The 26,533-nt window shown below is 47.9% G+C and overlaps 2 protein-coding genes across 2 annotated transcripts; one reads left to right on the top strand and one right to left on the bottom strand.

Moving 5' to 3' along the window:
• Window positions 1-940: 940 nt before the first annotated feature.
• On the bottom strand, window positions 941-10,994 carry MTO1 (mitochondrial tRNA translation optimization 1). Its single transcript, XM_076333075.1, has 12 exons — window positions 10,875-10,994; window positions 10,445-10,644; window positions 9,365-9,482; window positions 8,444-8,733; window positions 5,090-5,202; window positions 4,760-4,950; window positions 4,370-4,500; window positions 3,690-3,894; window positions 3,437-3,608; window positions 2,578-2,696; window positions 1,935-2,092; window positions 941-1,758 (listed from the first exon to the last, which is right to left on the bottom strand). The coding sequence occupies exons 2-12, from the start codon at window positions 10,637-10,639 to the stop codon at window positions 1,531-1,533; spliced, it is 1,920 nt and encodes a 639-aa protein (XP_076189190.1). The 5' UTR covers window positions 10,640-10,644; window positions 10,875-10,994; the 3' UTR covers window positions 941-1,530.
• A 7,574-nt stretch (window positions 10,995-18,568) lies between these two features.
• On the top strand, window positions 18,569-25,972 carry CGAS (cyclic GMP-AMP synthase). The gene is made up of 5 exons (XM_076333074.1): window positions 18,569-19,186; window positions 20,155-20,389; window positions 21,195-21,440; window positions 22,790-22,892; window positions 24,299-25,972. The coding sequence occupies exons 1-5, from the start codon at window positions 18,641-18,643 to the stop codon at window positions 24,657-24,659; spliced, it is 1,491 nt and encodes a 496-aa protein (XP_076189189.1). The 5' UTR covers window positions 18,569-18,640; the 3' UTR covers window positions 24,660-25,972.
• Window positions 25,973-26,533: the final 561 nt, after the last annotated feature.

Genomic DNA, 26,533 nt, shown 5'->3' with positions numbered 1-26,533 from the left:
CACCATACCTGCAGCCTAAGTTACACCGCAGCAAGCGTAGCTGCCTTCCTTATGCTAAACATAAGGCTTGCAAAGCTGAAGTAATTCTTTGAGCTGACAAAGCTGAAAGGAAAACAGGCTACAGACACATAAAGGGGCAGATACATGTTAGCTTTTCTGAGCCATTCTGACATGAACTGACCTACAGACCATGTGTCTAAAGCTGTTCCGTACAAGCCAATAGCTAGTGACAGGGAAATGCTTTCAGGCAGGTAGATGATGCCCCAAACAAAGCTGTAAGCTCTGCCCATCCTCCTGCTGCATGATAGGGCCTCTGTCAACAAAAAGGATTTGCTCTGACTCCTTTCTTTGGACAGGAAAGGAACCACTCACCCAGAGCAAACAGAGAAAAGTCCAGGATGATAATTTCAAAATGATAGCTCTATTTAACTCTATCAAAACTTTTTCCCAAGCCTGTTTGCACAGCCAGTTCAGAGGGTGTTCAGAAATGAGACTAGCATCACGGACTGCTGCCTAAGTCAGGCAAGGATTCAGTAGGTGTGCAGCAACATCTTAAATTTAGTGTTTCTTGATGGCACACAACAAATCAACTGCCCAAAGCTTATCTGTCTTGTTCAGATGCAAGTTATATTACTGTCACTTGCAGGACCAGTGCTGATGAGAAACCCCTGGTCCTGCTCCCCCGGGCTGCCAAGCCACCCACCCCCTGGCCCCCAGCACGTCAGTCTGTCAGTCACCACACTGCCTGGAGCTGGGGCTCCTGGGGCAGGCTCCAACATGCCCCCCACCTTCCTCAGCACCCTGGCCTAGGCAGCGAGTCTCGCTCCAGCTGCCCTCACCAGCTCTGTAGCGAACCTCGCCCCACCTTACCTGCGTGAATTGCGACCCAGTGAATTGCCAAGGCTATACTGAAAGCTAAGTGACAACCAAGTTCTTCAGCAAGTTTCAAGATAAGCTTTATTTGTTTTAAAAGAGAAAAAAAAGCCCAGGATACAGTGTTTACATTCAATCAGTCTCCTACGTAAGTTTAAATATTCATGTGGCACACATTTTCATAACCAAGTGTCTCCTCTTGCCTGACATCACACTAAAACATCAGACTGTGCGTAGCCACTGCACAGCTACAAATACAACTATTAAAAGTCCGTGGACCACACCTTCCGGCTCAAATCCTCTTGTGCTGCCGTGGGTTCAGTGTGGTAACATTTCTTACTCATTTCAGACGAGCAAAACACCGTCCTTTCCAAGATGCTTTAGAACAGATTTTGACCACCCGACATCTTCCAAATGAGTGGAATTTTAAAAGCAATTCCCTTCTTTTCATTTGGATTGGCAAAATCACAGGCTGCATTTAGGTTCCTGAACATCTACTTAAGGTTTGTGCATTCGTCATCTTTGTTCTACTCAATGACACTGCCACAGGACACAACTAGAACTGCTTTGAATCCAGCCAGCATCGGTTTTATCTGTGAAGATGCTCGTGAGCACAGGTGACCTTGCCATATTCTCTGGTAGGAGTAGTATACTTCCCTACAAAGGTGTTTTAACAAAGGTATTCTCTGGCTCCTCTTCAGAAAACTCTGCTGAAACCTGTCTTTGGGAAGTTGCTTTCTCTAAGTACATTTTCCCTGGTAAATACTTGCCAGTCTGAGGTAACGCTTTTAGCTTCTCTGTCTTCTGGTGATTGGTTTTCACAAATCTCAACAGGTTAACGATAGCAGCTGGTGTAATTCCAGGGATGCGGCTCACTGCACCAATCTGCGTGTGGAAACGAGCAAGTTAACCAAGAACAAACCTACACACTAGAGCTAGTGAGAAATGAGATCAAAACCTGTGGGTATTCCTTTCCCTGATTCTCCTTAACCCCCATGTCCCTTGGGAAGACTCTCAATGGATTTCATTGCCACTCAACCTTACTGAGCCTAATATCTTACCGTCTGGGGACGGTTAGAGTCCAGTTTCTCCCGCACCTCTGCCGAGAGTGATGCATCAATGGCAAAGTAATCTAGGTCCTCTGGCAGTCGGAGGGCTTCATCACGACGCACTTCTTCTATTTCCTGCTGTTGATTGACTACACACCACTCGTAAGCAGCTGTGATGGAAGATCAGGGAAACAAGACCAGATACAGATGTTTATGTGAAACAGGTCACTTGCAGGAATTCTTGGAAGCAGAATGAGCAATTCCACTGAGACGGTCAAAAGCTCCTAAGGAAGTTTCTAGCATCACAGACTAAAGAGCCTAATTCACATCACTACTTTGGAAGAAGTCATACTCTTTAGTTTGTTACAGGAATTAAGATACACAGGTTGGCTTTTCCTCTCATCCCAGGAAAGGATGGTCTATTTGACAGAGCAGTAAGAAGGAAAAACCCAGGAGTGAACATTAGTAACTGATCTCACCCCAAAGTGAAACACGGGTGCTTGCATAGGGCTGCGGCCTATGGTAAAAGCTGCATGCTCTGACAACAGTGTTTCATTTCACTAAGCAGCAACATGAAACACACTGGGATGAATGGGTTGGCTCTCCCCTTACTGAACAAAACCTACACAGATCCCACTGACTCTTGTACTCTTACCTTCTATTTTCAATCTCTCTGCCAGTTCTCTCCATTGAGCAAGCTTTCCCAGGGGCTCTGGGACAGCCCTGGCCAGAACCTCCATGTTGGCCTCCGGATACTGAAGGATGTCAAAGGCACTGTGGAGAACAAGAGTAAGTTTTTATGGTAGGAAGGAGTCACTTGTGTAAGGCAGATTTACAGCTGTTCTCAGCTCAACCTTGTAAAGATCTCGGCATAAGCCAGAACAACTGCAGAGCCAAGCTCACCTCCCTACTATCTCTTCTCAGTGTACACAAGAGCAGTTCAGCTCTTGAAGAGGGGCTCTTTATGGAAAATGAACAGGCAGATAGAAGGGAGGAGGTAAGGGCATCAAGGGGAACCTTTCACACAGACTGAGTCAGCCAGGTCTTAGTCACTGATTTAAAACAAGAGAAAAGATAAGGTGAGATAAAGGATGGGTAAGGGAAGCAAGGGCCTTTGTGTACAAGAACAGCTGCCATCTGACACTAGCCTGAAATCAACTGCTGCTTTATCAAGCTTTCAGTAAAGCAGCAACCCACTGCAAAACCGTCACCACTTGGTGACACTCTCAATGAGGCCAGCAAGAGCTGACTGGGCCAGTGGAGTACTCGCTGACTTTGGGAGCCTATGTCAGCACCAGGAAATGTGGCATAGTAAAAACGCCAATGTCGCACTTAATTCTATAGGCAAACACCAGATGTCTGTCCCCTGAAGGTGGTAAAGCTGGCATCTTGGAGTACTGACGGCTTCAGGAAGGATGGACAAATGCTGTGAAACCACTAGCCAGATGTGCTAAAGCAAGCGTAGGTCAGACCAGAAAGCTACAGCTTGCTTTCAGCACAGCTGTAACCTTTACCTGACAGGCGACCTTCGACTGCTACTGATGGGAACTTCTGGTATTAACTGGGACCACTTGGATATGCTGAACTGAAGGGATTTTAGTGTTGCAATTCCATCCTCTAAAGCAGCTCTCATCTTAACTGCTTGTTCATATCGCTGCTGTGACACACACCCAGCTTCTTCAAAACCTGCAGAGACAGATGGTCTACGAGACAAAGGTCTACAACCAGGCAGGGCTACTCCCTGCAAGAGCCACCATAATAAAATACCTCTGTGGGTGAGCCTGGCATCGGCATTGTCAGGCCGGAGGGACATGCGGAACTCTACGCGGCTGGTGAACATCCGGTATGGCTCGCTGGTGCCCAGCGTGGTAAGGTCATCGATCAGGACACCAACGTAGCCTTCGGTGCGACTAACAATGAAAGGGGGCTTGCCATGAACCCGTAGGCAAGCATTGATCCCAGCAATCACACCCTAGGCAGACAGAAAACAAAACAAAAAACATTTATCGGTCTCTTCGTGGCTAAAATATCAGCGCATCTGCCTCCAAAGACTCATGTGTCAGACTGTACCCTGGAAAATGCAATAGTCTGTGCTAGTAATCTAGGCATTTTCTTTCTTGCGATACTACGAGCGTCTGAAGGGCTTCTTGGCCCCTGCTGACATGACTAGAGACAATTCCCACATGTTTTCAGTTATACCCATTGCACAGTCTCCATGCTGAAACATTTGACAGTGCTTCCAATTACTTTTGTTACTGCAATCTCAGTAACAGCAACTGTAGATACCAAAAGTAAAAATATCTGGGCAAGTCTGGAATTGGGGTGAGCAACAAAAGAAAGAACATCTCATTAGCACAAGATGGGCCTAGCAAGACTGCGTATCAAAGACAAATGCCAAGGCAATATCCCTTTCTGAGCGCTGAGTATACGCGATCAGATTCACCCACCTGAGCTGCAGCTTCTTCATAGCCTGTAGTGCCATTTACCTGGCCTGCAAAGAAGAGGCGCTGAACAAGACGAGACTCAAGAGAAGCAGTCAGTTGACGGGGATCTAAAAAATCATATTGCACCCCATAGCCTATGACAAACAACAAGAGAGATCTTATGGGAGGGATTTTGAAGGTCCCTATTTATCAGCAAAGGCAATTAGTGGGGCAGAATGACTTAGGTTATCAACTTGTATTTATGATTTAAAAACAACCAAGGAAAAATCCCCGTATTCAAGAATTAATTTTGTTTCATATTTCCTTTGTTTTGCTATGCTCTAAAGAAAATCTGGTTTTTATTAACTGGTAACCAATATGACAAATAGGTTTAAAACTATTCACCCCCCTCACCTGGCTGTAACATCTTGGCTTTTTCCAAGCCTGGGATGGATTTGATCACCTGCTCCTGGAGCTCAGGTGGCAGCGTCATCGACATGCCTTGGGGGTAAATGACATTGGACTCCAAGCCTTCAGGCTCCAGCCACACCTGATGTTCTCGGTTTGGGAAGCGCAGAACCTTTGATTCAAGAGAGGGACAGTACCTGCAACAGCAAATAGCCATGAGCACCACCTGACATGGAGAAAAAGAAACTTTCCAGAAGCAAAGCAGGGGAGACCCACAGTTTCAGACAGATTGTCAGCTCGTGCCATTGAGAGCCTTGCGTGATGCCACATACTTACCGCGGGCCCCTTGCTGTCTCCCTTATATGGTTGTTCAGGTGGAGGTTATCATGGATAATTTGCTGGGCTTTCAGGGTAGTGCGAGTCAGGTAACATGACAGCTGATCTTCCGGCTGAAAGAGGCCAAAGCTCACTTTAAGTTAATCCAGTCACAACACTGTACTCTTACTGAACAACTCTGAAGATCTCCAAGGGCTTTTCCATGACAGTTGGCTCTCACTTCCTGGAGAGATGGGTAGTGCTGTCATACCCACTGTACGGACAGAACACGAGCAATCAGAGAGCTTAAGCAACATGCCCAAAAGCAGACCAGAACTTGGGAGTCCAGAATTCAAGTTCTATTCTATACACCGTATTCCTAACTACAGGATGGAGATTCCTGTTAAAGCAACACATTATATGACAGCATTCAAATTAACCACAGGAATTCAAAGCTCAGAAGTAAGAGGAGTAAGTGCTGACTCCACAGCTAACAGCCAATTAAAGAGTTTGGTGAAGAAAAGAAAGAAATCTCTCAAACCCCTGCAATTAACATGGAAAATTCAAGGTTTGGAAAAAACCCATTCTGTAAAGTATTTCACTGATTTTTCTGAGAAAGAGTCAATAGACTCACATTCAAAATAGTAATAGTGTTGCACCTCACAGAATCATAGAACAGAATCATAGAATAGTTTGGGTTGGAAGGGACCTCTAAAGGTCATCTAGTCCAACCCCCCTGCCGTGGGCAGGGACATCTTCAACTAGATCAGGTTGCTCAGAGCCCCGTCCAGTCTGACCTTGAAGGTTTCCAGGGATGGGGCATCCACCACCTCTCTGGGCAACCTGTGCCAGTGCTTCACCACCCTCAGCGTAAAAAATTTCTTCCTTAGATCTAGTCTCAATCCACCCCCCTTTAGTTTAAAGCCATTCCCCCTTGTCCTGTCACAACAGGCCCTGATAAAAAGTCTGCTGCCATCTTTTTTATAAGCCCCCTTTAAGTACTGATAGGCTGCAATAAGGCCTCCCCGAAGCCTTCTCTTCTCTAGGCTGAACAACCCCAACTCTCTCAGCCTTTCTTCAGAGGAGAGGTGTTCCAGCCCCCTGATCATTTTCGTGGCCCTCTTCTGGACCCGCTCCAACAGGTCCGTGTCTTTCTTGTGCTGAGGGCTCCAGAGCTGGACGCAGTACTCCAGGTGGGGTCTCACCAGGGCAGAGTAGAGGGGCAGAATCACCTCCCTCGACCTGCTGGCCACGCTTCTTTGGATGCAGCCCAGGATACCATTGGCCTTCTGGGCTGCGAGCGCACATTGCTGGCTCATGTCCAGCTTTTCATCCACCAGTACCCCCAAGTCCTTCTTGGCAGGGCTGCTCTCAATCCCTTCATCCCCCAGCCTGGATTGATACCGGGGGTTGCCCCGACCCAGGTGCAGGACCTTGCACTTGGCCTTGTTGAACCTCATGAGGTTCACACAGGCCCACTTCTCGAGCTTGTCCAGGTCCCTCTGGATGGCATCCCATCCCTCAGGCGTGTCAACCACACCACTCATAGAATCATAGAATCATTGAGGTTGGAAAAGACCTCTAAGATCATCGAGTCCAACCATGGACCCAACACCACCATGCCCACTAAACCATGTCCCTAAGCGCCTCATCTACTCGTCTTTTAAATACTTCCAGGGATGGTGATGCAACTACTTCCCTGGGCAGCCTCTTCCAATGTTTAACCACTCTTTCTGTAAAGACATTTTTCCTCGTGTCCAATCTAAACCTCCCCTGGTGCAACTTGAGGCCATTTCCTCTCGTCCCATCGCTAGTTACTTGGGAGAAGAGACCAACACCCACCTCACTACAACCTCCTTTCAGGTAGTTGTAGAGAGCGATGAGGTCTCCCCTCAGCCTCCTCTTCTCCAGGCTAAACAGTCCCAGTTCCCTCAGCCGCTCCTCAGAAGACTTGTTCTCCAGACCCCTCACCAGCCTCGTTGCCCTTCTCTGGACACGCTCCAGCACCTCAACGTCCTTCTTGTAGTGAGGGGCCCAAAACTGAACACAGTATTCGAGGTGCGGCCTCACCAGGGCCGAGTACAGGGGCACGATCACTTCCCTACTCCAGCTGGCCACACTAGTTCTGATACAGGCCAGGATGCCATTGGCCTTCTTGGCCGCCTGGGCACACTGCCGGCTCATGTTCAGCCAGCTGTCAACCAGCACCCCCAGGTCCTTTTCCGACAGGCAGCTTTCCAGCCACTCTTCCCCAAGCCTGTAGCGCTGCATGGGGTTGTTGTGGCCGAAGTGCAGGACCCGGCACTTGGCCTTGAACCTCATACAATTGGTCTGGGCCCATCGATCCAGCCTGTCCAGGTCCCTCTGCAGAGCCTTCCTACCCTCGAGCAGATCAACACTCCCGCCCAACTTGGTGTCGTCTGCAAACTTACTGAGGGTGCACTCGATCCCCTCGTCCAGATCATCGATAAAGATATTAAACAAGACCGGCCCCAAAACTGGGCCCTGGGGAACACCGCTCGTGACCGGCCGCAAACTGGATGTAACTCCATTCACCACCACTCAGCTTGGTGTCATCTGCAAACTTGCTGAGGGTGCACTTGATCCCACTGTCTATGTCATTGATGAAGGTATTAAACAGTACCGGTCCCAATACGGACCCCTGCGGGAACCTCAACTCCTTAAAACCTTCCCTACACATACCAAGGACTTAAAGGGCTCTTACTTTCGCCCCCACCCCAATTATAACAGGTTATTGCAACTCCTATATGCTCTGGGGCAAATTAACTCCTGATACTTAATTCTGTGCTGTTTAACTACATTATGTAAGAACGCCATCCATTTTCCAAGATTTTCTTTGGAAAATTGAGTTTCTTCTGCTTTTAAGTTACTGTTAACATGCCACCTCCGAGCTCTGCGGATAACTCCATCCTTTCTCTTTCCTAGTCAACACTATTAATGATCTCTGATGTCAACATTTTAATCTTATTCTAGAGCTGGGGTAATAAGCAAGACATGATAAATCTCCACAATACAGGTCTAATACTGGAATTATTTTGTAAACCACCCATGTAACCAGCACATGAAGAATACTACTAACAATATCATATTTCACACAATTCTGACTCTAAAAGTAAAGAAAGTTTGGTTCTCAAGTTGAGAAATGAGAGGAAAAAGGTACTCGCTTTCAAAAGAAAACAAGCAATTTCTCCCTTTGCACTGAGAGTCCTCAGAAACGTAACACCTCCAGTATAAATACAGCCCAGTTCCCTTTCCCAGCCATCAACTCCCTGGCTGATTCCAAGCATGACATTCCCAGAACCGCTCCCCACCTCCCCACCTGGCTCTATGCGCGTTTGATGTGTGCTACCCCACCTTGATCCACACAGCCTCGCTGAGGAAGCTGAACGGCACCGGAGGATTGTCAGCTGCACGTTCCTCCAGACCACTGAAGTCAATCGTATCTTTGGCAAGTCGGGGTGGCGTCCCAGTCTTCAGCCTGCCCACAGCAAATCCCAGTTTCTCCAGAGTCTGAGCCAGCCCGATGGCTGGCTGGTCCCCCAGCCGCCCAGCCGGGTGCATCTCCAGTCCAATGAGGACCATACCCCTCAGAAATGTACCGGTGGTCAGGATAACACTCCCAGCATGTACTGTGCTCCCATCCCCTGAAAGAGCAAGTTTTCAAAGATGCGCATATTTTAGTATCAACGAAGCCCTGATATTCTGGTGCTTCTGTCTAAAACTAGAATAACAGTGTTCACTGAGGGTTTATCCATCTTTTATTATTTAACAAAATCAGCATTTCAGTAATAAAAGCAGTAGTAACAGTAGTAACTGCAATAAGCAGCATGTAGTTATTCCTGTATTTTTCTTATTCCTAAGCATGTTACCCCTAACACAGAAACCCCACTCCTGGGAAAAGTTCCTATCCAGGCCTTTATTTTGGAAAGCTTGTTTACTAGAACAGCGAGGGGCAATAAAGCATGACTCTACTAGTAACAGGACACCACTGCCCCGTAAAATTGTCGGCAGCATATGCCATCTACAAAATAAAACCTCAAAACGCAGCATGGAATTCAGTATCACTAGCCTGAAGAAAATTAAACTTACATACCCCCCCAATACCCTATAAATCCAGGTATGTTTTTCATTGTGTTACACATTAACCTAGTTTAGTTCACACTCGGCCTAAATCACCTCTATCAGCTAATTCAACTTTCTCACTGATCAATCAGAAACGTTTACCCCAAAGGCCGCTCTTAGCATAGAGTAACTGAAAGCGCTTACTGCACATACCCAGAATGACTCCTGCGACTTGGCATTTCCCAGGATGGTCTGGTTCTGGCTCTGTCAAGAGAAGATCCTCCACAGATGCCTCGTGAACTGTCAACAGTGGTGTGTTAAGGATTTCTTTCTGTCATGAAAGGAGTTACTGCAAAAATCTAGGAAGTTATGAGACACGTGGGCAGACCCAAACCCTGCTGATTTCCAAAACATCTATCACCCTCTTCCCTTTTCCATTCCTACCAGGTCACTTGGCAGACTCTCAGTTGCTGTACTATCCCGATCTATCAAGTAGAACTTTTCATTCACAGATAAGAGTTTAAGCTCAAAAGAAACTATTGGGTCATGAAGCCTGACCTGTATATAAAATGCTAGAGAATTTTTTAAACTGTGCTGAGCTCCAACAGCTTACACTGCATTAAAGTACCAAACAGAAAGGTATCTGGGTTTGATAGGAAAATATTAAAAAACAAAACAACACCCTCCTCCCCCCATCATCCTCTGTAGTTTATCCTAATACTTCAGATCTGAGTAATTCATTCTAATACTCCAGCCCACAAACACACACAAAAAACTCCCTGGAAATAAAAGTGTGTTTTTAAATTAGCCGTGGCTCTTGACTTTCTCTTAAAATACCCCCACTCCCATTTGAGAGTAGCTGCCATTTTTACCAGACTGCATACGTGGATATCCCTATACATGGTTTATGTATCCTTCAGGGTAACCTCGGGGCCACTCACACTCGCACACCCGTTCCCAAGCCGACGCCCTCTAACCCCCCCGCCGCAGCCGGGGAATGCAGGTGCCGGCTGCCGTCCGGGCGCTGCGGGGCGGAGAGGAGCGGAGGGCAGGCTGCTCAGCCCGCTCGCTCCTCCGCGGGGCGCCCGTCCAACCGCACAGCGCCCGCAGCAGCGCAGGGCAGCCGCCTCCCGCCTCTGCGCAAGGACGCCTCAGGCCGAGCTCTTGCAGACGCCGTCCCGTCTCTGCACAAAGCCAAGCTTAACTTGTAAACGCCCCCGCGAGAGGGAAGAGGGGCGCTCGGCCCTCGCTGGCAGCCCGCCCCGGCGCCGGCCCCCGCCCGCTCGCTCTCACCTGCACGTTCTCCTTGTAGCGGCGCCGATCGATCTGGGCGCGGAGGCCCCACACCGCCGGGCCCTTGCAGCGGTTCAGCACTTTGTAGTGCACCCCGGAGCGGTCGCAGACCCGGCCGCACAGCCCGTCCAGGGCGTCCACCTCTCTCACGAGATGCCCCTTCCCGATGCCACCGAAGGAGGGGTTGCAGGACATCTCCCCTAGGGAGGGGACAGACGGACACCCCTCACCACCGCCGCCCAAAGCTCCCGCAACCTCCCCGGCTTAGCACGGCTACCCACACCAGGGAGACCCGAGGCGCCCGCGGGAAACGGGCCCGGCCCGGCCGGCAGCGGGAGGCCGGGCCGGGCCGGCTCCCCGCGGTCCCTTCCCCCTTCCGCCCGCGGCGGAGCCTGGCGCCGACCCGACCCGCGCACCCCCCCGGCGGTACCGATGGTGCCGATTCTGTGCGTGAGCAGCAGCGTGCGGGCCCCGCCGCGAGCGGCCGCCGCCGCCGCCTCCGTCCCCGCATGGCCCCCGCCGATCACCACCACCTCGTAGCGCGGCGCCGCCGCCGCCCCAGCCTCACTGCCCGCCCGGCGGAGCCCGAGGCGCGGCGCCAGGGGTGGCGCCAGGCGGCGCCAGCCGCGGCGCAGCAACATGGCGCCCGCGCGCGGCGGCAGCGACGGCCCGCCCGGCGGCGGGGAGCGACCGGCGGGCAGAACCGGAAGCGGGGGGCGGGCACGCCGCCGCGTCTCGTCTGCTCGGGGGCGGGAGAGGCGGAGCCGTTTGCGCCTGAGGGGCGGTAGCGGCGGGACCGGGCGCCCCTCCACCGCCGGCCGTTCCCCCGCTCCGTGAGGAGCGGCCCCGGCGGGCGGCGCCTGCTGTCAGCGGCCCGGCCCGCCGCTCTGGCGGTAGCGAGCGGCTGGTGAGGCCGAGCCCGCCTTCGCCCCGCGGGCAGGTGGGGCCGCCCGGGAGCGGGAAAACGCTCGCAGGTGTCCTGGTTTCGGCAGGGATAGAGTTAATTTCCTTTCTAGTAGCTGGTACAGTGCTTTGGATTTAGGATGAGAACAAAGTTGATAACGCACCCATGTTTTAGTTGTTGCTAGGTAATGCTTACACTAGCCAAGGACTTTTCAGCTTCCCATGCTCTACCGACTGAGAAGGCTGGAGGTGCACAAGAAGCTGGGAGGGGGCACAGCCAAACTGGCCAAAGGGACATTCCATACCATGTGACGTCATGCTCAGTACATAAACTGGGGAAAGCTGGCCGGGGGGGCCGCTGCCCGGGGACTGGCTGGGCATCGGTCGGCGGGTGGTGGGGAATTGTACTGTGCAACACTTGCTTTGTGTATTATTATTTTTATCATATTATTATTATAATTTTATTTCAATTATTAAACAGTTTTTTTATCTCAACCCACGAGTTTTTCTCACTTGTGCTCTTCCAATTCTCTCCCCCATCCCTCCGGGTGGGGGGGAGTGAGCGAGCGGCTGCGTGGTACTTAGTTGCCGACTGAAATTAAACCACGACAGTCCTTTTTGGCGCCCAACATGGGGCACGAAGGGTTTGAGATAATAACAGGTTAACCGGAGTGTATTAAGGAACTTATATCTGTTAATAGTTGTGGGTCACAATGTCGGTTTCTCTGTTCTCGATATTGATTTGTATAATCTGCATCGCGCTCTTTTTCCTGCTGTACATGTTAAAGATTGGTGTTGGGTTTTGCAGTTTGCTGTGGTCTGCAGTGATTAGTGATGTCTCGCTTGTGAGGTTTGTTTTTAGAACATTGACCTTGACGTTAGTGTGGTATGTAAACTTCGCAATGAAGCCGTTACTGTACCACGGAGACCATTTCGTGGAGACAACTAGCAATTGCAGTAACTTTTCTGAGAGTTTTTTTACGGAGGAAATACAGAATGGCAGGGTCACTACCTTCTTCTATGATGTTTCCTCCTTCATTACAGTAATTTTTCAGTATTTTGAACATCCTTGGGCAGTTAAGATACTTCTATTAATACTTCTTGGGAATACTGTTTCGGTTTTGTCTAAAGTTGGTAAGCAATTTAAGAATATCATCCAGAGATCTGCCCCAAGGCTGAATAATTATGAGTGGCAGGGTGTGTGGGACAAGATGGGCAAGTACCTAGGCCAATGGGCACCCCCAGTGTTTTGGAACTTCACCCCTGAGCAAGTGCAGAATCCTGAAAAGTTAGTAGAATATTTAGAAAAGGTATGCTGTCACCCTGGCAACTCCAGAGAGATGCAGCTCATTGCAACGTGCTGGGGCCTGGCCCATGCCTACCGAGCCCTGTTCAACACCATTCAGTGCCCTCAAAGGGAAGGGAAGGTCTCTGGCTCTGACAGTAAAACGACACGCACTGCGGCCACTCAGACCCGGGCAACGCGCCCTGCGGCCACTCCGACTCCAGCGACAGGCCGTGCAGCCACTCAGACCCCGGCAACAGGCCCTGCGGCCGCTCCGACCCCAGCAACATGCACTGCAGCTACTCAGACGCCGGCAACAGGCCCTGCGGCCACTCAAACCCGGGCAACATGCACTACGGCCACTCCAACGCCGGCGACAGGCTCTGCGGCCACTCAGACCCCGGCGACATGCACTGCAGCCACTCAGACCCCGGCGACATGCACTGCGGCCACTCAGACCCCGGCGACATGCACTGCGGTCACTCAGACCCCGGCGACATGCACTGAGGCCACTCCGACCCCAGCGACAGGCCCTGCGGCCACTCCAACCCCGGTAACGTGCACTGCGGCCACTCCAACCCCGGTGACATGCACTGCGGTCACTCCAACCCTGGCAACAGGCCTGTGGCTGAACCAAAGAACCAGCCTGTGCCGGTATCAGTCGCCCCTGTACACAAGAAGAAATTTTGGAAGCGGAAGTCGGCTCGTTTAGTAAGGGAGGAAGAAGCTTCTTCTAAAAGGGAACCGGAGGAAGAACTGTATGACTACCCTGGAGAAGGGCCATCACGAGAACAGGAGGAGGAGAGCCGGCCGCTGATCGGGGAGGAGGAAGAGGAAGAACTCATAAACGAGGCAGTGACCACCCGATCTCTATCCCTGAGTGAGCTGCGAGATATACGAAAAGATTTCAGCCATCGTCCAGGTGAGCACATTGTCACCTGGCTGCTCCGATGCTGGGATAATGGGGCCAGTAGCCTGGAATTAGAGGGTAGGGAAGCCAAGCAGCTGGGATCCCTTTCTAGGGAAGGGGGCATTGACAAAGCAATTGGAAAAGGGACACGTATCCTCAGCCTTTGGAGGTGACTCTTGTCAAGCGTGAAGGAAAGGTATCCCTTTAAGGAAGATGTCATATGTCGCCCAAGCAAATGGGCCACCATGGAGAAGGGTATCCAGTTTCTGAGAGAATTAGCTGTGCTGGAAGTGATTTATGGTGACCTGAACAATGAACAACTATCCAAAGATCCAGACGAAGTCAAGTGCACACGACCCATGTGGCGGAAGTTTATAAGGAGCGCACCATCGTCATACGCCAATTCATTGGCAGTGATGACCTGGAAAGATGGAGAGGAACAAACAGTGGATGAATTGGCTAGTCAACTCCGGCAATACGAGGAAAGTCTTTCTTCCTCCCTCGTCTCGGCTGTGGAGAAACTGTCCGAAAAACTGTCCCGGGAGATCCAGCAACTCAGAGAGGATAGGTCCTACTCCTCACCTGTACGGACCAGTATCTCGGCTATTAGAAGTAAGCGTTCTTTTGCTCAAGAGAGAGAATATAAAGGGTACACACCACGGGGCACCCTATGGTTTTATCTGCGTGACCACGGAGAGGACATGAGGAAGTGGGATGGGAAACCTACCGCAGCCCTAGGGGCACGGGTACGCGAATTGCAAGGGAAAACAATCACAGAAAGAGGTTCTTCCAGGAAAATTGCTGCTCCAGTTTCCGGCGGGCAGTTCCCCAGAGAGAGTAGAAGGGCTGATCTTACTCTTGATCTTAATGAAGAAACTTCTGACCCGTACGTACAAGAAATGAGAAATGAGTACTGTGATGAGGATTAGAGGGGCCCTGCCTCCAGCCAGGGGGAGGAAAGGGACAACCGGGTGGCCTGGCACATCAGACCCACAGAAGTATAAGGCTCTGGTAGACACCAGTGCACAGTGTACCCTAATGCCATCAAGCTATATAGGGACAGAACCCATCTGTATTTCTGGGGTGACGGGGGGATCCCAACAGCTATCTGTATTGGAAGCCGAAGTGAGTCTAACTGGGAATGGGTGGCAGAAGCACCCCATTGTGACTGGCCCAGATGCTCCGTGCATCCTTGGCATAGACTACCTCAGGAGAGGGTATTTCAAGGACCCAAAAGGGTACCGGTGGGCTTTTGGTATAGCTGCCTTGGAGATGGAGGAAATTAAACAGCTGTCCACCTTGCCTGGTCTCTCGGAGGACCCCTCTGTTGTGGGGTTGCTGAAGGTCGAAGACCAACAAGTGCCAATCGCTACCACCACAGTGCACCGGCGGCCATATCGCACCAACCGAGACTCCCTGATTCCCATTCATGAGCTGATTCGTCGACTGGAGAGCCAAGGAGTGATCAGCAAGACTCGTTCACCCTTTAACAGTCCCATATGGCCAGTGCGGAAGTCTAATGGAGAGTGGAGACTAACAGTAGACTATCATGGCCTAAATGAAGTCACGCCACCACTGAGTGCTGCCGTGCCAGATATGCTAGAACTTCAATACGAACTGGAGTCAAAGGCAGCCAAGTGGTATGCCACAGTTGATATTGCTAATGCGTTCTTCTCAATCCCTTTGGCAGCGGAGTGCAAGCCACAATTTGCTTTCACTTGGAGGGGCGTCCAGTACACCTGGAACCGACTGCCCCAGGGGTGGAAACACAGCCCTACCATTTGCCATGGACTAATCCAGACTGCACTAGCACAGGGTGGAGCTCCAGAACACCTGCAATACATTGATGATATCATCGTGTGGGGCAACACAGCAGGAGAAGTTTTTGAAAAAGGGAAGGAAATAGTCCAAATCCTGCTGAAGGCCGGTTTTGCCATAAAACAAAGTAAGGTCAAGAGACCTGCACAGGAGATCCAATTTTTAGGAATAAAATGGCAAGATGGACGTTGTCAGATCCCAATGGATGTGATCAACAAAATAACAGCCATGTCTCCACCAACTAGCAAAAAGGAAACACAAGCTTTCTTAGGCGTCGTGGGTTTTTGGAGAATGCACATTCCAAATTACAGTCTGATCGTAAACCCTCTCTATCAAGTGACCCGGAAGAAGAACGATTTCAAATGGGGCCCTGAGCAACGACAAGCTTTTGAACAAATTAAACGGGAGATAGTTCATGCAGTAGCCCTGGGGCCAGTCCGGGCAGGGCAAGAGGTAAAAAATGTGCTCTATACCGCAGCCGGGGAGAATGGCCCTACCTGGAGCCTCTGGCAGAAAGCACCAGGGGAGACTCGAGGTCGACCCCTAGGGTTTTGGAGTCGGGGATACAGAGGATCCGAGGCCCGCTATACTCCAACTGAAAAAGAGATATTAGCAGCATATGAAGGGGTTCGAGCTGCTTCAGAAGTGATTGGCACTGAAGCACAGCTCCTCCTGGCACCCCGACTGCCGGTGTTGGGCTGGATGTTCAGAGGGAGGGTCCCCTGTACACATCATGCAACTGATGCTACATGGAGTAAGTGGGTCGCACTGATCACACAACGGGCTCGAATAGGAAACCCCAGTTGCTCAGGAATCCTGGAAGTGATCATGGATTGGCCAGAGGGCAAAGATTTTGGTATATCGCCAGAGGAGGAGGTAATGCGTGCTGAAGAGGCCCCAATGTATAATGAACTACCAGAAAATGAGAAGCAATATGCCCTGTTCACTGATGGGTCCTGTCGTCTTGTGGGAAAGCATCGGAGGTGGAAAGCTGCTGTATGGAGTCCTATGCGACAAGTTGTAGAAACTGCTGAAGGAGAAGATGAATGGAGCCAATTTGCAGAAGTAAAGGCCATCCAGCTGGCTTTAGACATTGCTGACCGAGAAAAGTGGCCAGTGCTCTATCTCTATACTGACTCATGGATGGTGGCAAATGCCCTGTGGGGGTGGTTGCAGCAATGGAAGCAGAGTAACCGGCAGCGCAGAGGCAAACCCATCTGGGCTGCTGCCTTGTGGCAAGATATTGCTGCTCGGGTGGAGAACCTGGTTGTAAAAGTCCGTCACGTAGATGCTCACGTACCCAAGAGTCGGGCCACTGAAGAACATCAAAACAACCAGCAGGTGGATCAGGCTGCTAAGACTGAAGTGGCTCAGGTGGATCTGGACTGGCAACATAAGGGTGAATTATTTCTAGCTCGGTGGGCCCATGACACCTCAGGCCACCAAGGAAGAGATGCAACATATAGATGGGCTCGTGATCAAGGGGTGGACTTGACCATGGACTCTATTGCACAGGTTATCCATGAATGTGAAACATGCGCTGCAATCAAGCAAGCCAAGCGGTTAAAGCCTCTTTGGTATGGAGGACGATGGTTGAAATATAACTATGGGGAGGCCTGGCAGATCGATTATATCACACTCCCACAAACCCGCCAAGGCAAGCGCCACGTGCTCACTATGGTGGTGGCAACCACCGGGTGGCTGGAAACATATCCCGTGCCCCATGCCACCGCCCGGAACACTATCCTGGGCCTTGAAAAGCAAGTCCTATGGCGACATGGCACCCCAGAAAGAATTGAGTCAGACAACGGGACTCATTTCCGAAACAACCTCATAGACACCTGGGCCAAAGAGCATGGCATTGAGTGGGTGTATCACATCCCCTATCATGCACCAGCCTCTGGGAAAATTGAACGATACAATGGACTGTTAAAGACTACACTGAGAGCAATGGGTGGTGGGACGTTCAAACATTTAGCAAAGGCCACCTGGTTAGTCAACACTCGGGGATCTGCCAATCGAGCAGGCCCTGCCCAGTCAGAACTTTTACGTACTGTAGATGGGAATAAAGTCCCTGTAGTGCACATAAAAAATATGCTGGGGAAGACAGTCTGGGTTATTCCTGCCTCAGGCAGAGGCAGACCCATCCGTGGGATTGCTTTTGCTCAAGGACCTGGGTGCACTTGGTGGATAATGCGGAAGGATGGGGAAGTCCGATGTGTACCTCAAGGGGATTTGATTTTGGGTGAGAATAGCCAATGATCTGAATTATGTGATGTTAAGTACTAATTATAGTTATACTAATAATACACAGATATACTAATAATATTATATGCCATACTAATGTTATTATAATAAGAATCACCCAGACTAATGAAGAATAACTTCAGTGAAACGAAGCAAAGCACAGTGATGATGGTACCAGAACTGACTTCAACATGGAACAATCCAACACCACATACCATCTCCATTTTTCCTGCCCTGAAAGATTATTATGACAGATGGAGCCCGAAGTCATGGACTAAATGAACTCACTGAACATTTTAGAGGGATGGCCCACAGATGAAGGGAATGATATCTGTCTGTGTGTGTGTGTATATATATATATATATTAAAAAAAAAAGGGGTGGTGATTAATGAAAATGTACTGGAAAATATGAGACTTGAGCATGACGCAGATGGTATAGAATAAGGGCCAGTCCCCGAGCAGCGGCCCCCCCGGCCAGCTTTCCCCAGTTTATGTACTGAGCATGACGTCACATGGTATGGAATGTCCCTTTGGCCAGTTTGGCTGTGCCCCCTCCCAGCTTCTTGTGCACCTCCAGCCTTCTCAGTCGGTAGAGCATGGGAAACTAAAAAGTCCTTGACTAGTGTAAGCATTACCTAGCAACAACTAAAACATGGGTGCGTTATCAACTTTGTTCTCATCCTAAATCCAAAGCACAGCACTGTACCAGCTACTAGGAAGGAAATTAACTCTATCCCTGCCGAAACCAGGACACAGGGGATTGGAGGGAGGCGGGCGGCCGCGCCCCCGGAATGGCCCGCCCCGCCCCGGCCCAGCCGTCGCTCTCGGAGCTTTCCCGCGCTCGGGCTTGTCGGGCAGAACCAGGCAGAGCCGAGCGCGGGCAGCTCGGCCCCCCCGCCCCCGGCAGGGGTTTCGTTTCCTCGGAGGAGGCGCGCTGCCTGGAAGACGTACTTGCGTGAGGCGAGAGGCGGGAATCCCCCTCCCGCGGGGCCGCGCTCGCCCTCCTGCGGGTGCGGAGAGGGAGCGGAGGCCATGGACCGCGCCGGCGGCAGAGGGGAGCGGGGCTTGCGGGGGGCGCGACGCGCAGCCTCGAAGGGCCGGGGCGCGGCGAGGAGGGCGGCCCGCAGCTCCTCGCGGGGCCCGGGCGCGGGCGGCAGCCCGGGCGGCGCCGCGACCCTCCGGGCGCCGCGGAGGGAGGAGCCCGCCGCCCCGCGCGGCCGCCCGGCGCGGCGAGCCTCCGCCGTCAGGAGCCTGCCGGCGGGCCCGGCAGCGGGCGGCGGAGAGGCGCCCCCCGCTCCTCGGAGCAGGGCACCGGCCGCCGGAGCGCGGAGGCGAGCGGCGGTGCCCGACGGGGCGGTCGTCGCCCCCGTGGCCGCCCGCCGCCCCCCGACGGCAGCGGGCGCCCTGCGCCTCCGGGAGGTGCTGTCGCGGCTCACCCTGGGCCGCCAGGATGTGTCCGAGGCGTCGGGGCTGGTGAACCAGGTCGTGTCGCAACTGATCCAGGCCATCCGGAGCAAGGACAGCAGCTTCAACTCCATCGAGCGGCTGGGCGCCGGCAGCTACTACGAGCACGTCAAGGTGGGTGCGGGGGCGCCGTGTGGGGCTGCGGCCGCCCCGGCTCCGGCAGCGCCTCTCCCGCCGGCCCGCCCGGGGGGGTCCGACGGGCGGGACGCACCCCAGGTGCCGGGCCGGGCTCCGGGTCGGTGCCGCAGCGCAGCCGGGGGGAAACGGGCGGCGGCCGGGGCTGCAGGTGGAGCCCCGGAGCCCGGCAAGCGGAGGGCGCGGCGGGCGGCTCGCGCCAGCCGGCTCCGCGCTGCTCCTGCCGCTTGAGAACAGCTGTAAGCTGGCCCATCCCGACGAGAGGAGACTTTAAGGATTACTACGTTAGTTAACAACAATTAATTATAAGCTAGCTAACTTACTGAAAGATGAATACAAGTGCGTTTAGTAAGAGACACTGCCTGAACAGGACTCGCTGTAAAGCCGCAGCAAGCCCCTGCCCTGGCACAGCGCGCAGGTAAGCCCAGTGTAACCGGAGGACGAGCGGGGCATAGCACTGCATGAAAGGCTCCGTGCCAATTTTTAGTTTATAGTTTTAGCTTATAGCTTTTTCAAAAAGCAGGAGAAATAGCAATACCTTTTTTCTGATTCCAGCTCAATCAGAAACAAAGTCAAACTTTTTTTTTTTTTAAACCAGCTTCAGGCATAGCAATGCATTTTTTTTTTCCTCACGGCTGATTCCTATGTGCAAAAAGATGTCTACGATCAGCACTTACGCATTACTCAGAACCGCTTAGCAATCTTAAAACTCTTAAAAATTAGTAAGTTGGAAAGCTGGGAAATGAACTGCTATCAGTAAATTGCTCTTCTCCACTCGAATGCACAGCAATCTTGTAATACAAATCCACAGAAATAAGCTCATATTTCACACCAGACATGAAAAGTAAAACCAAGGCAGTTATAGATATAAACCGCAGCCCTTGTAAAAGCCTGAAGACGATAAAACCTAAGTTGCGCATTGACTATTGTATTCTCATACTTGGCAGATATCTGAACCAAATGAGTTTGACATCATGCTTGTAATGCCCATTTCAAGACTTCAGCTTGATGAATGCGATGACACTGGAGCCTATTATTATCTAACATTCAAAAGAAATCCGAAAGAAAAGCATTTGTCCAAGTTTTTAGATGAAGACGGAAAATTATCAGCCTTTAAAATGCTTCAAGCACTAAGAGAAATTATTAAACAAGAAGTAAAAAACATTAAAAGTAAGTATGAGAGCACAAACTTCACCTAGGAGTGCTAAAAATCCAATTACACTGTGCATATGCATTGCCCTGTTAATAAAATGTGATTTCCCCCCCCCCCCCCCGCCCGCCGTCAACTGCCTCTTTGCGGTAACATAGCTATAACTGTAACACCTCCTGTCCCCGGTATCTCAAGTTTGCTCTTGCGCTAAGAATCGTCACAAATACATCAAAGCTAATCATATTATGTGATTAACCTATTGTTCTACTATGCAATCTTCTTTCCATATAAAAATAATGAATATTACAGTTTCTGTTGCGTGCTTGGTACTTTCTACATGACCTATATATTTTGAATCTGTCTGCCGTATATGAAGAGCCATTTGCTGAACTGGTAGCAAAAGAAGGAGCTTTCTTTTATACGTTACCTAATATTTTATATCTATCTGTATAGAAATCACATTCCCCTTTAGGGTGCTCTTTTTCTCCGAAGCCTTCAGACGCATTGTGGCCAAATCTCTTCAGTCTGTGTTTTCAACAGTGAAGCAGTTCATCGGAAAACATTACTGTATTTCTGATTCTGTAGACATATCAAATCAAGCAAACACAGCAGTTCAGGAAGAGTGTTCCTTATTTCATAGAACTCCTCAACAGGCCTTCTTAATGTTTTATTTAAAATCCGTATCCTGTAGGATAAAGAGCCAGTGACTGCACCCAGGTATTTCTTTTGATCGATTATAAATTCCTCTTAATTACTCAAACCTTAACATTGTTAAAAAAAAAGTTTCTAATATATAAATATGTATTAAAAAAAAATGACTTTCTTCTTTGTTACTAGATGTGGAAGTAACTGTGAAAAGGAGAAAGGCTGGCAGCCCTGCAATAACTCTTCAGATCAAAAATCCTCCAGCAGAAATATCAGTGGACATCATCTTGACTTTGGAAGTTCAGCAGAGCTGGCCGCCCAGCACACAGAATGGCCTCAAAATTGAACAGTGGCTGGGAAGAAAAGTCAGGGGAGAGTTCAGAAATAAATCACTGTATTTAGTAGCCAAACAAAACAAAAACGAAAAGGTTCTAAGAGGTACCTCAAATAGAGACAATAAATCTAAGTTATGAAATATCTTCTTTACAACTTGATCACTTACAAGTGCTATAAAAAGGGTATCCATAGTCTGTTCAGTATTCTGCCTTCAAGGTACAGATCTTTCTCTTATCCTGGATATATCCAGATCAAAGACAAGCGAAATCCCTCTTTTAAAATACCAGATTTGTGACACCGCTTGTCCTGTACTGAAATCTGAAGACAAAACTGCTCTGCCAGGCTGTATGCTAACCGTTCCCAAGGGCGTTATGTTAAATCTAAGTCAGAACATGACTATAGACCGTTCCTGTGCTAGTGCTGTACTTAACAGCAACATCCACTCCTTTGCTTTGTAAGAAAAGGAAGTAAATTAAAAGGCGATTTCTAAAAAGGCAGGCAACGTCCCTGTAAGTGGGACTGTATACACAAGTTACATAGTTCTGCAGGAAGTAAACCGTGTACTTTTCTAGCAAGATACATTATTTCTCATTGAACTCTGGTATAGCTACATTTTTTTTTCTGCAGACCACTGTCACGCCAAGCCTATGTTAGTTTGCGGAAACATCCCAACTTGTCATTGCATTATGAGAACTGATGATTTCAGCAAAAAGAGTTCAGGCAATCTGGTATTTTTTTTTAAATTAGCATGCCCACCTTAATGATGCCAAATAAGTCATTACTGCTCTGCTGGGCTATCTCTTCCTGTGAAAATGTAATGCAAAGCGTAACTGAACCAAACAGGCAAGGGAAACAGTCTAACTTCTCTAAAGAAGAAAAAAAATGATCACTGGCCTTTTAAAAACAGGGGGTTGAGCTATGTTAATCATTGTTTTCAGAAACATTACCAGAAGAACAAAAATAAACCTTACCTGAGACAAACTCACAAGCATATTAGTTGCACAAAGAAATTGAAACCAATAGTGGAGATTTTTTTGTTCAAACCAGAATGGTTACACAGTAAGGCTAATAATACAGAACAGAAATTGAAAGGTAGTAGATTTCTACGAGTAGTGCAATTCCCCAAATCATGTTCAACAAATGCAGGGAAGTTCAGAATTAAGCTTAAAGTAAATCCAAACATCCTTAAGAATATAGTTAATTGTTTGGATGCTTTAACTATGTCCTATATTAATAACGTTCTGGTTGTCTTTGTGTGGAGCAGCTGGGGAATTAAGGAGGAATTAACTAATTGTAGTCACTGAATTGGGATTTTTTTTTTTTTAAAGTGCAAAGAAATTGCTGGTATTTAAAATTAAGTCAATTATAAAAAGTGTCTTTTTTTTTCCCTAGTTACAGACACCAGTACTTACTGCTGTGTAACACTTTAACAATCTTGTACTCAGCTTTAGGAAACACCTGGCGACTCTCTTTCTCACACATTGAGAAGGCCATGCTGAACAACCACGGCAGCTCAAAGACATGTTGTGAGTCTGATGGACCAAAGTGCTGTAGGTTGGTATTTCATATGAATATTTCACTTTAAGCCTGTGTGAGCCACGCTAGCACTGTCTAATAGGACACGGTCTTGATAGGATGAGAGGAAATGGCCTCAAGTTGCAGCAGGGGAGGTTTAGATTGGACACGAGGAAAAATGTCTTTACAGAAAGAGTGTTTAAACATTGGAAGAGGCTGCCCAGGGAGGTGGTGGAGTCCCCATCCCTGGAGGTATTTAAAAGACGTGTAGATGAGGTGCTTAGGGACATGGTTTAGCGGGCATGGTGGTGTTGGGTCGACGGTTGGACTCGATGATCTTAGGGGTCTTTTCCAACCTTAATGATTCTATGATTTTAAGTTTAACACTTAAGAATTTGATCTAAGACTAATTACTCATCATAGGGAGCAAGAATAAGGCTTTTATGCATCATTGTTCCACAGCGGTACAACATTGCATGTACGCGCTGAACGTCTGACTTGCATTTACTCAATGAGAGGTGGAGACAAATCACATTGCAGGTTTACACTCCAGACTTGCCTTAGAAAGCAAAAAGATGAGACTTGTTGAATAATCTTTCCCAAACTCAGTCCTGTTTAGAAGAACCAGCTTAAAAGTCTGATGACTCAGCTTTCTGAGCTTTGGGAACAAAATTATACTTCATACCAAGGCAATTTCTAAAACGATGCTGAGAAAAGAACTGCTGAATGCAATCAGGATGAACAAGTGTGATTTTTCACTCCAATAAAAACTGGTTTCCACATTTCTTCGAAGAGAAAGAAGAAAACCCATGTGAGGTACAGAACCTCCTTAATGGCAAACCAACTTCTTAGTTTACTTAATTACATCTTACACTGAATCGAGAAAGTCACAAGAGAACTAATGCGTAATTCTTTGTCTTTGCTTTATGAGTATTATCAGTCATGCTATGCCCCTACCTAGCAGTGTATTAAACTGTACATACACCTCTTCCCCTCGTGGCGTGCCACAGGAAGGTAGTGGCATTTTCTTCAGTGTAAATCCAAGCCGAAAGGGCAACTTTAATCTTAAGCAGTGCTCCGAGTTCATGTTACACCGGTAGCATCTGCAACTGGGAGACTGTACTGGGTAAGCACGCTGCTGACCAACAGACTGTATTTCTGTGTTGCTGTGGCTACCGGTGAAGTGGTGCATGCACAAAAACTATTGTTTAAAGTAGAAATCCTTCATTGCTAGAATCTGACTTCATACGCACTAATTCAAAGATTATCCAGCCTATTGCTGCACTTACTTTCAGATTTAATTCAAAACGTTATTGAAAATGTTACTCTATCGGAGTAATAACATTTTTATTGCTTTCATGAATAATGTGTATGTAAATATCTAAAATACATACTCAGAACTGACTATGTAGAAAGCACCTAATAAATTCTTATTTATTTAACAGGAAAGCTTGCCTTAAGCTTCTGAAGTATCTTCTAGAGCAACTTAAAATAACACATACAAAAGAGTTGGAAAAATTCTGCTCATATCATGTCAAAACTGCTTTTTTCCACTCATGTGTCACGTGGCCAAATGACGCAGATTGGCATTCAGGAGACCTGGATCACTGCTTTCAGAAATATCTGAAGTATTTTGTGGATTGCCTGCAAAAGTCTCATCTGCCCCACTTTTTTATTCCCCAATACAACTTGCTCAGCCTGGAAAATAAAGCAAGCAGTAATTTCCTTTTAGAACTAATAAACAAAGAGTGGAACAATGGATTCCCAATATTTCAGGAGAAGTATAAAAAAAATAGTTTACAGTAATTATCTAATTGTGTAGATTTTCGTATTTAAAACCAGAATTTCTGCACCTTAAGTCACTCCTCAGTAGTCTGATACTACAAAAAACCAAAACAAAAATCAAGAACACGAAGAGAGAATTGCATATTTCAGTCACGCTGCTTAGCAATAACCCTTCAAAGAAGTGGGACGTTTTAAGTGATACTTACCTTCCCTATCCAAATGTAGAAGTCACCTGCAAAATATCTTCAAGGTATACTAAGAACATATAGAAGAATTTGCAATAGTTAATTTCCCACATGTAATTTCTACAATTCCAAATATAAAGGCATCAATGACTGGGTAAAGTGAAAAATGACAATTTTATTTAAAATGAAAATCCACTGCAGAATATCCAAAATACACTCTTGCTTTCAAAAGAAAAAAGGTCACTGGAGTTACTTTGACATAAACCAGAACAACTTCTCCAGATCAACTGGGTGGATGAAGACTTTTTGCAGACAACAATCACCAGCAACAGTGAGCAGAGAGAGAATACAGTATCAAAAAAATATGAAGTTCCTGAAGTAACTTATCTTTTGAGTCTTCAGAATTGCTTTGGAAATTAGTCTCTTCACTGGACTTTGGATGGGAAGCGATCGTTATCTAATGTGCTGCAACACAGTAAAAGTTATTGTGCCAATGAGCATTTGTGTGACGAATCTTGTAAAAAGAAATTTATCTTCAACCCGTACAAAGAGGAAGAGTCTCCATGTGAAAGGTTATCAAAACCAAAATGCAGCATCAATCTGACATTCTCGGAATCAGAGTTCAGCTCAGTTTTTCTTATGTTGAAGAGTATGTGTGTTAGGAAAAAATAATAATATTTCCTATTACTAAAATTATGCAGGTGATAAATACACAGCATTTGGGAACTCCTGTGCTGTAAATAAATACATCTTTTGCTTTTTCTTAAAGAAGCTATGGGAAAGGGTATTTTTAACCTACTTTTTGAAGGCAAAATAACCTATTGGCTTAAATAATGCCCAGATTTCACCTCAGTTATGAGCAAATAAAAAAAGAGGGAAGGTGAGAAGAACATTTAGAGAATAATTTTACTAAAATATTCTCCTCTCACTAGATTCAGTTTATTAGTTTTTAATTTACTCACATGACACATGAGTAAACACAAGTTCAGACCAAGCATCAAATGAAGGAATAGCTCCTTCCCGTATAACTTCCAAAGAGTGAAAACATACCCCATTATCATTAGCAGTCTGTGTGACAGAATCTGACATCCAAATGTAAAATTTCAATCAACTTTATCAGAAGGGAATAAAAGCTGACCTTCAAATGTATTTTTTCTTCTTTGTTAACGTTGCTCTAGTAAACTCTGTTTTTCTTCCTTCAGCTAGAAAAGTCCATCCATGAGAAAAGTAGAAGCTGGTTTTTTTTTTTTTCCAGTTAGCCACGAACACATCTTGTTATGCTCTCCTCCATTAGGAGGAAATGCAGACTTCTCTCAAAAGAAAGCTTGAGACACAAGTCTTAACAAAAATGACTAAAAAAAATACTTGCTTCAGCAAACATCAGTTACTGCAAATAGCAGTTTTCAAATAACTAAGTTATCCTTGGAAATACTTTTGCATACCACTGGCAGATATGGTGTATCAATGCAAGAGTATTTTGAAGCCACACTGACAAACATTGCCCACATTCACTAATCCAGTTCTCTGAAAATAAAAGGAAAAATTATCTTTTACATTTTTATATGTAAATATGTAATTATGTATATACACATATATATGTATATACGTATATATGTAATATAAGAATATGTAATACTGCATTTAACAACAACAAAAAAACCCCACCAAACAAACCCACAATATTTGTTTTTAACCGGTAGATAATGGCTT

The sequence above is a fragment of the Aptenodytes patagonicus genome, chromosome 3 (assembly GCF_965638725.1).
Source record: "Aptenodytes patagonicus chromosome 3, bAptPat1.pri.cur, whole genome shotgun sequence".
Lineage (NCBI taxonomy): Eukaryota > Metazoa > Chordata > Aves > Sphenisciformes > Spheniscidae > Aptenodytes > Aptenodytes patagonicus.
The sequence above is the reverse complement of the archived record's forward strand: the minus strand, read 5'-3'. Positions and strand labels throughout refer to the sequence as shown.

Bases quoted from the DNA above. Each gene is read 5' to 3' on its own strand.
- MTO1 (XM_076333075.1), bottom strand. From the start codon at position 10,639: ATGTCCTGCAACCCCTCCTTCGGTGGCATCGGGAAGGGGCATCTCGTG. The intron at 5,203-8,443 runs GTGGGGTAGCAC...GGCCTCTTTCAG, and splicing joins GCGAGGCTGTGTGGATCAAG to CCGGAAGATCAGCTGTCATG. The intron at 4,951-5,089 runs GTAAGTATGTGG...TTGCTGTTGCAG, and splicing joins GAGACAGCAAGGGGCCCGCG to GTACTGTCCCTCTCTTGAAT.
- CGAS (XM_076333074.1), top strand. From the start codon at position 18,641: ATGGACCGCGCCGGCGGCAGAGGGGAGCGGGGCTTGCGGGGGGCGCGA. The intron at 21,441-22,789 runs GTACCTCAAATA...ACTCAGCTTTAG, and splicing joins AAACGAAAAGGTTCTAAGAG to GAAACACCTGGCGACTCTCT. The intron at 22,893-24,298 runs GTTGGTATTTCA...TTTATTTAACAG, and splicing joins GATGGACCAAAGTGCTGTAG to GAAAGCTTGCCTTAAGCTTC.